The following is a 12,338-nucleotide window of genomic DNA, read 5'->3' as shown; positions in this document are numbered from 1 at the left end:
GTCCATTGGACTGTTACCCTCACCTGATACCCTTGCCTCTCCACGATCATTGGACCTGACTCTATGTTCGCAAGCCATCTGCAGCATTTGCTCCTTGGCCTGACTTAACAGAAGAAGGTTTGGGACCCCACCACTTGTCTGACCTTGCTCCTGCGCATCGTGACTCCTCTTCTCCTGTAAGAACAAAAGTGTTTCATTAGACCCCCTCTACATGCCAGGAAATCCCAGCCAATCCTCCCCCAAAGATGCCGGTTCAGGTGCTCTTCATATTGCCTCACCTCACCCTAACATACATGCCAGCCAGTCTGTCGAGGCACAGGATTATGTGCCACTTCAGGCTCTGCATTTCACACCCATGAGCACCAACAAGTGCTGCCACCACAAAGACAGCTCCAACTGGATTAAGTACTCACCCTGGCAGAGCATAGAAATGCTTTTCCTGCACTGGATGCTGGTCCTACGTACGAGATCGTGCCCACTGACCAGACCTGCCACCTCTATCCAGGCCTTCTTTGTCACGTGAGGTGGCCTCTTCTTGCCTCTCTCAGCAGCAAGATATCCAATTGGGCACTGACTACCTCCAGAAAAACCCTCAGGCACTCATTGGAAAAACGGAGGGAGAAGACTGGCTCTGGACATTTCCATCCTGCCTGGCATGGGCTGCGGGTGTGGATGACATACTGCAAACAGTAACTGCAAAATAACTAAATTGATGAGTCCTACAATTCGATTTTCAAAGCTGCTCCCAGAGGCTATCAAAACCACACTTCAAGCCTTCAGGAAGCTCCATTTAAACACCCCACCTGCACCATTACTAGCCCTGGTGCCTGCCCTCTTCCTGCCCCCGCTGGCAGCGCTGAGCCTGTCTCAGCGTGCATTTCATGCTGGCCGACGGTTAATTGGACAGCCAGTGTGAAATTGATTTCGGAAGCCGATCAAAGGCGGAAGCGGATTTCACATCTGCTTCCAGTCCCATCGATCGCACTCACCTGACAAGCTAAAAATTCAGGCCATAGAATTATGCCCACAGCTATGCAGCTTTTATTTTCCCGCTCCCCCTGCCGATGGCATCTGTTTTAGTAATATACTATAGCTTATTGATAAAATTGTTTTTTCTGCTTCTTTTGACTTAATAAAATTTTATTTGGAAGATTCATCCTCTTCCAAAGCCTGTGTTTTTCAGTTAGGATTAACAAGTTCATTCATAATCTAAAAGCAATGCTCAAATAAATATCTCAAAGGCCCAGCATTGCTCTGAGCAAATTCTGCAAATCAAGAGACTCCCAGTTCAAACTATTGACTCTACTCAACTATATGATGTCAGCTGGGTTTCAACATCCCCAACCTTAAGTGAGCAAAGTTCATAGTCTTTATTATTATCCACTGTCAACTTCCAGGTGAGGCATGCCCTGGGCAAACTTTTTTTTCTCTCACCCCAATAACTCCAGACCCCTTGTAGACAATAACTGGCGAGAGTTCCCTTTTAGACTGTTGTGCGGCCTTGGCCTGAAAGTCTATCTCTTGGACCAGTATGTGTGAGTACATGGGTGGGGGACAGTCTTGCTGTGTGCCAAATTCGTTCTCTTGGTTATATAGCACCAGGTAGTAAGTAGGCTTTTCCTCTACCATTGCCCTAATCTCTGTATTCTCTAAAGCCGCTTAGCCATATTGACCAGCAAGGGAAGTTGAACTCGACGGCATCATTGAAAATTAGCATCAACAATTACATTGACAGAAGAGCATTCAAGTTGTAATTTTGTTTTAGCAAACCTTCCAAAACAAGGTAAAAATATTAATTTTAGAAATGTAGCTTAAATTAGTTTGGAGATTGGGGTTGCCACCATATTCTTGGAGAAATCAGCTACAGTGGTTGAAAGCTCTTATGTACATGACAGCAATGTAATAAAATGCTTCAAGGTGCTTCACAGGAGCAATATAAAACCAAGTAAGATGCCGAACCACAGAAGGAGATATTAGGTCAGATGACCAAAAGCTTGGTCAAAAGGTAGGCTTTAAGGAGTGTCTTAAAGAAGGAAAGTGAAGTAGAGAGGCAAAGAAGTTTAGAGGGGGGATTCCAGAGCTTAGGATCTAGGCAGTTGAAGGTACAGCCATCAATGATGGAGCAGTTAAAATCAGGGATTCTCAAGAAGCTGGAATTTATGAAGCGCATACATCTCAGAGCTGGCAAAGATTTTAGAGATAAGAAGGAGTGAGACCATGGAGGGATTTGAAAGATGAGAATTTTAAAGGTGTTATTTTTGAAGGTGTTGCTTAATCAGTTGCCAATATAGGCCAGCGAGCAAAGAGGTGATAGGTAAACAGGACTTTGTATGATTAAGGATACGGGCAGCCGAGTTTTGGATGACTTCAAGTTTACAGAAGATAGAGTGTGGGAAGCCAGCCAGGAGTACATTAGACTAGTCAAATCTAGGTGTAACAAAGACATGGATGAGGATTTCAGCAGCAATTGAGCTGAGGCAGGGGTGGAGATGGGCAACTTTACAAAGGTGGAAATAGGCAATCTTAAGTGATAGTGTAGATTTGTGATTGGAAGCTCATCTTGAGGTCAGAACAGTCTGGTTCAACTTCAAAAAGGGATGAAATCAGTGGCTAGGCAATGGAATTTGCAAGCTTATTTTAATTCATTCATAGGATGTGGGTGTCGCTGGCTAGGCCAGGATTCATTGCCCATTCCTAGTTGCCCTTGAGAAGATGGTGATGAGCTGACTTTTTCAACCGTTGCAATCCATGTAGTGTAGGCACACCCAGAGGGCTGTTAGGGGAGGGAGTTCCAGGATTTTGACCCAGTGACAGTGAAGGAATGGCAATATATTGCCAAGTCAGAATGGTGAGTGGCTTGGAGGTGAACTTCCAGGTGGTAGTGTTCCCATGTGTCTGCTGCCTTTGTCCTTCTAGATGGCAGTGGTTGGGTGTTTGGAAGGTGCCATCTAAGGAGCCTTGGTGCATTCCGGCAGTGCATTTGTAGATGCTACACACTGCTGCCACTGTGTGTTGGTAGTGGAGGGAGCGAATGTTTGTGGATGGGGTACCAATCAAATGGGCTGCTTTGTCCTGGATGGTGTCAAGCTTCTTGAGTGTTGTTGGAGTTGCACTCATCCAGGCAAGCGGAGAATATTCCATCACACTCCTGTGTTGCATGGAGAATGACCAAGGAAGGGTTAATGGGGAAAACTGGAGCAGTGCCCAGGCAAAGGTGGAAATGATAGTGCAGGCAGTGGGGAGGCAGTGGCATAGTGGTATTGTCATTGGATTGGTATTCCAGAGACCCAGGGTAATGTTCTGGGGACCTGGGTTCGAATGCCACCATGGCAGATGGTGAAATTTGAATTCAATAAAAATCTGGAGGAAACCTTATCTGGTCTGGCCTACATGTGACTCCAGACCCACAGCAATGTGGTTGACTCTTAACGAGGGCAATTAGGGATGGGAAATAATTGCTGGCTAGCCCACTTCCCATGAACGAATTAAAAAAAAGGCTTTTTGGGTACACTTTAAATATGGCACCCAGACCTTCAACCCTAATGAGGTAATAATGGCAGGGACAACGACTTCCTGCCTGCCCCTGCCGCAAGAACCGGCATGCTCCATGCAAATTCATAATGAATGAGCTGACCAGCTCAAGATCGAACATAGTCAGCTATTCTGCATCCCCCCACCCCCAAGCAGGAATCACTTCCACCTCTGGGCCCACTACCAAACTTAGACTTCAGAGTGGAAGATTCCACCCATATATTTATTTTTTAATTATGAAAATTTAAGTTTCGACACCTTTAAATACCATTCATGGACAGATAGAAATAGGTCATGTTCTGGCGTCAGTATTTACTTCATCCTGTATTACATGTACATTAAGCATTGAAATGTTGAAATGCTGAGGTCAATGATGATTTAATACAAATTCATTGGTCCACAGTCTTGATAGTAATAGAAGCTAATCAAGGGGAAAATAATGTTTCCTACCCACTTGCAGTCTAATAATTTTGCCCAATCGTAGTGGCCTAGGAGCATTTGCATTCACTACAGATCATAAAAAGTGCTATAATTACATGATTCTTTGTCATAAAAAGTGTTCAGATCTTTTGTCTTCAGCTGCTAATTTTCAGACATTTTTTGTCTTTCATCCCTAAAGGTCTCAGGAGCAGATCAAGACAATCCTTATATAGCAAATTACCTTTTTAATGTAGTGACTGTTATGTAGACATTTTGCATGCAACAAGACTCAATAAACATCAGTGAGATGAATGAACATTTGGGTAGAAATTCAGATGCTTCATACCTATTGTTCGGGCTTGCATCCAATTTGTGCAGGCATTGGTCCCACTGTTAAGTTTGTGGAGACCATTTCTGGGCAAAAATCTATACTCAATCTGTTTTGGCTGCCTTTGATTGAGGGAATATTGACCACGACACAGAGGATTTTCAGCTCTTCTTCAAGAAGGGCAATGGAATCATGTCCATCTGAATGACTGGAACAGTGTGACATGGGCCTCAGTTTAGCATCTCACTTGAAGCATCAAATCTACAACAGCACAGCATTGCCTCAACACTGGAGTCACAGCCTGACTTTTGTGCTGGAGTAAGGCCCAAAACAACAACCTTTCATCTCAGAGGTGAAAAACTATCAAATGAGCCAAGCTGACATTCTGCATTCATAAAGGAACACAGACGGGTTCTTATATAACTAGGAGGCATAGTGATGCATGTCTAAGTAAGTTTGTAGGAGGGATATAGGGCGGGATTTTCCACGCCCGCCCACCACCGGGATCTTCCAGTCCCGCAACAAGTCAATGGACTTCTGGCTGGAGTGCCACCTCGCCCACGGCGGGTCCCGCCCGCAACGGGGCTGGAAAATACCAGCCATATAGTGGGTTGCTTGGGTCCAAAAATAGACCAAAAGACTGGCACAGGTTGAATGGCTGCATTGGTTCTTTGTAGATCATTTTCTTATTAATCATTTTCAATAAGTTGTTTTATTTCTTCACTCTGTAGGTTACCCAATCCCTCGTGTTTATTGGTTTAAAAATGGTAAACCTCTGCGTGCCACAGATGCAATTCTGATGACTGACAATAAAGGAGATCTTTCACTAGAAATTCTAAATGTTTCCAAAGAAACTGGTGGTGAATATGCAGCTTATATCAGCAATTCATCAGGCTCTGCCTATACATCTGCTATCGTACACGTTCAAAGTAAGCAGAATTTTTTTGGTTGCAGCTTTTCTTCATTGATAAATGCAGGAATACAGTTTTGTAGGCGCCCCTGTTTGCCTCCAGCAGCTCCAGCATTGCTCTTATTGGCAGTTAAGATTGTGTTGGAATCTGAATGACATCATTGGACCCCAACATTTAAATATTAATGAGTGCCCCACTTGCCTACAATGGGCAATCCCAAAGTTGCCAAAATCCCAATAGTTAAAATGGTGACAGGCACAGGTGTAGAATCATAGAATGATTACAGCAGAGAAGGAGGCCATTTGACCCTTCATGTCCATGACAGTTCTCTTCAAGTGCAACTCAGCTAGTCCAACTCTCCCCCACTTTCCCCATAGCTCTGCAAAGATTTTCTCATCATAATTATCCAGTTCCCTTCTGAACTCCATGATTAAATCTGCCTCCACTACTCTCTCAAGTGATGTATCACAGATCTGAAGCTGTATAAAAGATTTTTCTTCATGTCGCCTTTGGTCCTTTCGTAGTTCACTTTAAATCGGTGACCTCTGGTTCTCAGTCCTTCTGCCAGTTGGAACAATTTTAACTGACAGTCCTGACCAGACCCTCATCATTTTGAACACCTTTATTAAATCTCCTCTCAATCTTCCTTCCTCTAAGGGTAACAGTCCCAGATTCTCCAACCTATCTATTTAACCAAAGTCCTTCGTCCCTGGAACCATTGTCACAAATCTTTTCTGCATGCTGTCTAATGCCTTCACATTCTTCCTAAAGTGTGGTGCCCAAATTTGGACACATGGCAGGAATTATATGCGCTCTCCACCCCCAAGGTGGGTTGGGAGGACAGGGAGGGGGCATAAAATTAGGTGGTATGGCAGGAGTGCAATGCCCATCACTCATGTACATCTACTGGAATTTTATCGGCAGTAGGAGTAGAGCCTGAAGGCTATCAAAGGCAGGACTTCTTCTCAGATGGGGGCAGAAGTTTCAACTTGAGCCAATTAATAGCCCGAGAGCCGTAAAATCAGCTCAGGGCTTCCCAGCCATGGTTTACTGTAAAGCTTTCAAAAAATAAATCTATCAAACAGCGTTTCTGCATGGAGGACTTTAATCCACAGGAAAATAATTTAATTATACGAACTTGAATTATATTTCAGGCCCCGGAGAAGAGATTGAGAAGCATATGCCTGAAGAAAAGTCAGGTAAAGCCAAAACTGCCTTATAAAACACTACAACAGCAATAATAACAACTTGTATTTTTGTAGCACCTTTAATATATGAACATTTCTCTGGGTCATTTAAAGAGATAGACACATTGAACACGATTTTTAGGCCTCAATGGGGACAAGTGTGAAGGTGTTAAAATTAGCGCCATCAGCCAACATGGCAGTTTGCCATCGTCATTCCTACTGCCAGTGATTTTGCTCAAGAGGGGAAAGGGAAACTCTTTCGAGTTATCAACAGTCACAGATTGCAACTCTTTCGAGTACAATCACAGTTCTTGGTTTCCGGGAGTGGGACATGAACCCACAACCCTCTGATTCAAAGGCGAGGGTGCTATGAACTGAGCCACAGCTGACAAACTCTTTCGAGTTATCAACAGTCACAGATTGCAACCCTTTCGAGTACAATCACAGTTCTTGGTTTTCCGGGAGTGGGACATGAACCCACAACCCTCTGATTCAAAGGCGAGGGTGCTATGAACTGAGCCACAGCTGACAAGATGCAGCAAGCAGCTGATTTTGATAAGTGGCCAATTGATTTCGTTGCTAAGCTTGTTATCAGCTCATCAAAGGCCAATGGGGGTCCACAGGTTGCATAATGGATTAAGAACAGGCCAAGTGCAAGGAAGCGACAACACAGCAGGGAGCCAGTCATCGGTGCGCCATGGAATTAGGTGGGCCCATAAAAGGGAACACGACACTCAGCGCACAGGTGCTATCAGGTGAGCAGAGGTAGCAAAACAAGTGGTTATATTAGCTTAGGCATTGGAGGGAGTCATGACTGTCGTGACCCTCCAGGAGCCATGGGCCATATAAGAGTGGGGGAGGCAGTCCAGAAATCATTATGAATGAAGCTGGACATGGGATTAAAGTTTTCAAAGATTGGATCTAGTGCTGGTTAGGATCAACATCCTCAGGTACCAAGAGAGGCAACAAAGGTAATACCCACAGCATTGTGTATGGCGACGAAGAAGCTATCTGGACATGCCGGAGAACCAATACTGCAGGAGACTGTACCCATCTAGGCTGAAATATGTGCCCTCATAGTGGACGACTTCACACTTTGCGGTACTGCTTGCTTTGCCCTGCCAATAGCCGTCAAAGTCACTGTGGCTTTGAACCTCTTTGCCTGTGGCTCCTTCCAAGGATTAGCAGCAAACCTTGATTGTAGCTCTCAAGTGGCAGCACACCATTGCATGTCACAGGATCGCTGACACCCTGCTTTATTTGCGATAGCTGGGCAGTACATACAATTTCACACAGATGGGCCTTGCGGATGCCAAGGGCAGTGAGATTCACCTCCATTGCTGTAATCCCACATCGATTGCACCCATGTGGCCATCAAGGATCTGAGTGAGCGGCCAATGAGATTCATCAACAGGAAGACCTTCCAATCCCTCAAAGTTCAGTTGGTTTGCAACCACAACAAAAGTTTCCTTTATTTGTGCACTCATTTTGCTGGCAGCTGTCAAAGAAGAACAAAGAAAAGTACAGCACAGGAACAGGCCCTTCACCCCTCCAAGTCTGCACCGATCATATTGCCCGCCAACTAAAACATTTTGCACTTCCGGGGTCTGTATCCCTCTATTCCCACCCTATTCATGTATTTGTCAAGCTGCCTATTAAACACCACCATCGTACCTGCTTCCATCACCTCCTCTGGCAGCAAATTCCAGACACTCACTACCCTCTGCGTAAAAAACTTGCCCCGCACATCTCCTCTATAGTTTTCTCCTCTCACCTTAAATCTATGTCCCCTAGTAATTGACTCTTCCACCCTGGGAAAAAGCTTCTGACTATCCACTCTGTCCATGCCACTCATAATTTTGTAAAATTCTATCAAGTCGCCCCTCAATCTCCGTCGCTGTAGTGAGAACAATCCGAGTTTCTCCAACCTCTCCTCACAGCTAATAACCTCCAGACCAGGCAGCATCCTGGTAAACCTCCTCTGCACCCTCTCCAATGCCTCCATATCCTTCTGATAATGTGGCGACCAGAATTGCACGCAATATTCCAAGTGTGGCCTAACCAAAGTTCTATACAGCTGCAGCATGATTTCCAGCTTTTATACTCAATACCCCTGCCAATGAAGGCAAGCATGCCATATGCCTTCCTGACTACCTTATCCACCTACGTTGCCACTTTCAGTGACCTGTGGACCTGTACACCCAGATCCCTCTGCCCCTCGATGTCATGACACCTTCATTCTCTGCCAGTCCACGGTGCCACAGCTCTTCATGCTACCACCCAAACTTCATGAGTTGAATTTCACGTCTCCCACCCCTGCTGCCCCAAGCATGTTTTACACCCCCCCACCCCCTCCCCACTACTGGGTGACCAAATTTTCTAATGGGGGGAGATGAGCAATAACAGAAGAGACAGCTACTCACACTATTACATGGCCATGAGATGGAGCCAAAGAGACACTACAACCAAAGCCGACTATGCTCAAGGACCACCATCAAGCAAGCCATCGGGCTTCTGAAGATGCCCGCTGCATTGTAATGGTCTGCTGTGTTCTCGTGAAAATGCTTCTGATGTCAGATTGCTGACACTGAAGACAAAATCCTGTCAATTATTTAAAGTCAGAATAAACAAAATGGTTGAAAGTTCATTCAGAATTATAGAGATAAATATTTAAATGAGCGAGTTAAAGCTTCCATTTAAGTTTTGTTTTGAAATGATACCAGACCCACTGTGCATTTCCTGTTATTATTTTAAATTTAACATAACTTTATTTGCAATTAGAATTTTTTTATCCCGTCAGAATACTGCAGATGTAGAAAAGACCCCCAGCTAAAGTAATCAATGCTATGTCAAAGAATGCCTCTAAAAAAGATCTTTATAAATATCTAATTGGAAACAATACTGAGGGACTAAAGGATAAGTAATATGTAGGTAAATGAAAGCTATGCCCCTGCAACTGGAAAATATATAATGTAAAAATGCTGGTCAGAGATGGCAGTAGGAGGCCCACCTGACTGACCACGCTGGCCTGGGAGGAGTTCGCCAGTGTGGTCAGTGCCACTGTGGTCCAGAGGAGGACCATCTTGCAGTGCAGAAAATGGATGAATGATCTCATTGCTCTGCCACTCTCACAACTCGCATCACCATTCATTTTGTGTTTCTGTCATAGGATGTGGGTATCATTTTCAAGGCCAGCAGTTTCTGTTGCCCATTCCTAAATGCTCTTGAGGAAGTGATGGGCTGCTGCCTTATTGAACCGCTGCAGTCCATGTGGTGTGCTGTTAGCCGTGACGTGGAGTAGAGGGCAACTTGCAAGTGCTGCTGTTCCAGTGCATCTGTTGCCCTTGTCCTTGTAGCTGGTAGAGTTTGCAGTGTTGGAGAGTGACCTTCCTTCCATCATAAGATCAGAAGTGGGGATGTTCGCCAATGAGGTCAAGTATGTTTTCCCTCTTGTTGGTTCCTTCACGACCTGCCACAGACCCAGTCTAGCAGCTATGCCCTTTAGGGCTCGGCCAGACACCACCATCACCATCCCTGGATATGACCTGTCTCACAGGAAGGACAGATTCAGCAGAGGTGGTGACACAGTGGCATATAGTCAGGAGCGACTTGCCCTGGGAGTCCTCAACATTGACTCTGGACCCCATGAAGTCTGATGGCATCAGGTCAAACATGGGCAAGGAAACTCCCGCTGATTACCACGTACCGCCCTCCCTCAGCTGATGAATCAGTGCTCTCCCATGTTGAACACATGTTGAAGTAGTGAGGATGGCAAGGGCACAGAATGTACTCTGGGTGGGGGACTTTAATGTCCATCACCAAGAGCGGCTCGGTAGCACCACTACTGACCAACTGGCCTAGTCCTAAATGACATAGCTGCTAGCCTGGGTCTGCGGCAGGTGGTGAAGGAACCAACAAGAGGGAAAAACATACTTGACCTCGTCTTCATCAACCTGCCGGACGCAGATGCATCTGTCCATGACAGTATCGGTAGGAGTGATCACTGCCCAGTATTTGTGGAGAGGAAGTCCTGCCTTCACATTGAGGATACCCTCCATCATGTTGTGTGGCACTGCCACCGTGCTAAATGGGATAAATTTCGAACAGCAACTCAAGACTGGGCATCCAAGAGGCGCAGTGGACCATCAGCAGCAGTAGAATTGTACTCGATCAATCTATGGCCTGGCATATCCCCACTCTACCATTACCGTCAAGCCAGGGGATCAACCCTGGTTCAATGAAGAGTGCAGGAGGGCATGCCAGGAGCAACACCAGGTATACCTAAAAATGAGGTGTCAGCCTGGTGAAGCTATAACACAGGACTACTTGTGTGCCAAACAGCATAAGTAGCAAGTGATAGACAGAGCTAAACGATCCCACAACCAACGGATCAGATCTACACTCTTCAGTCCTGCCACATCCAGCCGTGAATGGTGGTGGACGACTAAACAACTCACTGGAGGAGGAGGTTCCACATATCTCCATCCTCAATGCTGGAGGAGCCCAGCACATCAGTGCAAAAGATAAGGCTGAAGCATTTGCTACAATCTTCAGCCAGAAGTGCTGAGTGGATGATCCATCTCGGCCTCCTCCGGAGGTCCCCAGCATCACAGATGCCAGTCTTCAGCCAATTCAATTCACTCCACGTGATATCAAGAAACAGCTGAAGGCACTGGATAGCACAAAGGCTATGGGTCCTGACAATATTCTGGCAATAGTACTGAAGACTTGTGCTCCAGAATTTGCCACGCCCCTAGCCAAGCTGTTCCAGTACAGCTACAATACTCGCATCTACCCAGCTATTTGGAAAATTGCCCAGATATGTCCTGCACACAAAAAGCAGGACAAATCCAACCTGGCCAATTACCAAGTCTCGGTCATCAGTAAAGTGATGGAAGGGGTCATCAACAGTGCTATCAAACAGCACTTGCTTAGTGATAACCTGCTCACTGCCGCCCAGTTTGGGTTCAGCCAGGGCCACTCAGCTCCTGACCTCCTTACAGCCTTGGTTCGAACTTGGACAAAAGAGCTGAACTCCCGAGGTGAGGTGAGAGTGACTGCCCTTGACATCAAGGCCACCTTTGACCGAGTGTGGCATCAAGGAGCCCTAGCAAAACTGAAGTCAATGGGGATCAGGGGGAAAACTCTCCACTGGTTGGAGTCATACCTAGCACAAAGGAAGATGGTTGTGGTTGTTGGAGGTCAGTCATCTCAGCTCCAGGACATCACTGCAGGCGTTCCTCAGGTTAGTGCCCTGGGCCCAACCATATTCAGCTGCTCCATCAATGACCTTCCTTCCATCACAAGGTCAGAAGTGGGGATGTTCGCCGATGATTGCACAGTGTTCAGTATCATTCGCAACTCCTCAGCTACTGAAGAGGTCCATGTCCACATGCAGCAAGACCTGGACAATATGCAGGCTTGGGCTGACAAGTGACAAGTAACATTCGCGACACTATATGCCAGGCAATGACCACCTCCAGAGCCTACTCTTTGCCCCTTGATGTTCAATGGCATTACCATCACTGAATTCCCCCATTATCAACATCCTGGGGGTTACCATTGACCATAAACTGAACTGGACTAGCCATATAAATACTGTGGTTACAAGAGCAGGTTGGAGGCTAGGAATAGCGCAACAAGTAAATCACCTCCTGTCTCCCCAAAGCCTGTCTACCATCTACAAGACACAAATCAGATGGAACACTCCCTGGATGTGTGTGGCTCCCATAACTCAAGAAGTTTAAAACCATCCAGGACAAAGCAGCCCGCTGGATTGGCACCACATCCACAAACATTCACTCCCTCCACCACTGACACACAGTACCATCTACAAGATGCACGGCAGGAATTCACCAAGGCTCCTTAGACAATACCTTCCAAACCCCTTTCCACGACCACTACCATCTAGAAAGACAAGGGCAGCAGATAGATGGGAACACCACCACCTGGAAGCTCCCC

At 45.9% G+C, this 12,338-nt stretch overlaps 1 protein-coding gene across 1 annotated transcript in view; it reads left to right on the top strand.

The window, feature by feature from the left end:
- obscnb (obscurin, cytoskeletal calmodulin and titin-interacting RhoGEF b) overlaps nt 1–12,338 on the top strand; it is a 691,209-nt gene that overhangs the window by 586,928 nt on the left and 91,943 nt on the right. Inside the window, exons 70-71 of the mRNA XM_078536828.1 lie at nt 5,011–5,208; nt 6,345–6,389. Of these exons, the coding sequence (XP_078392954.1) occupies nt 5,011–5,208; nt 6,345–6,389 (243 nt within the window). The remainder of the gene's footprint in view (nt 1–5,010; nt 5,209–6,344; nt 6,390–12,338) is intronic.

The sequence above is a fragment of the Cetorhinus maximus genome, chromosome 3, assembly GCF_964194155.1.
Source record: "Cetorhinus maximus chromosome 3, sCetMax3.hap1.1, whole genome shotgun sequence".
NCBI lineage: Eukaryota > Metazoa > Chordata > Chondrichthyes > Lamniformes > Cetorhinidae > Cetorhinus > Cetorhinus maximus.
Note: the sequence above shows the minus strand (reverse complement) of the source record. Positions and strands in the feature narration are given on the sequence as shown.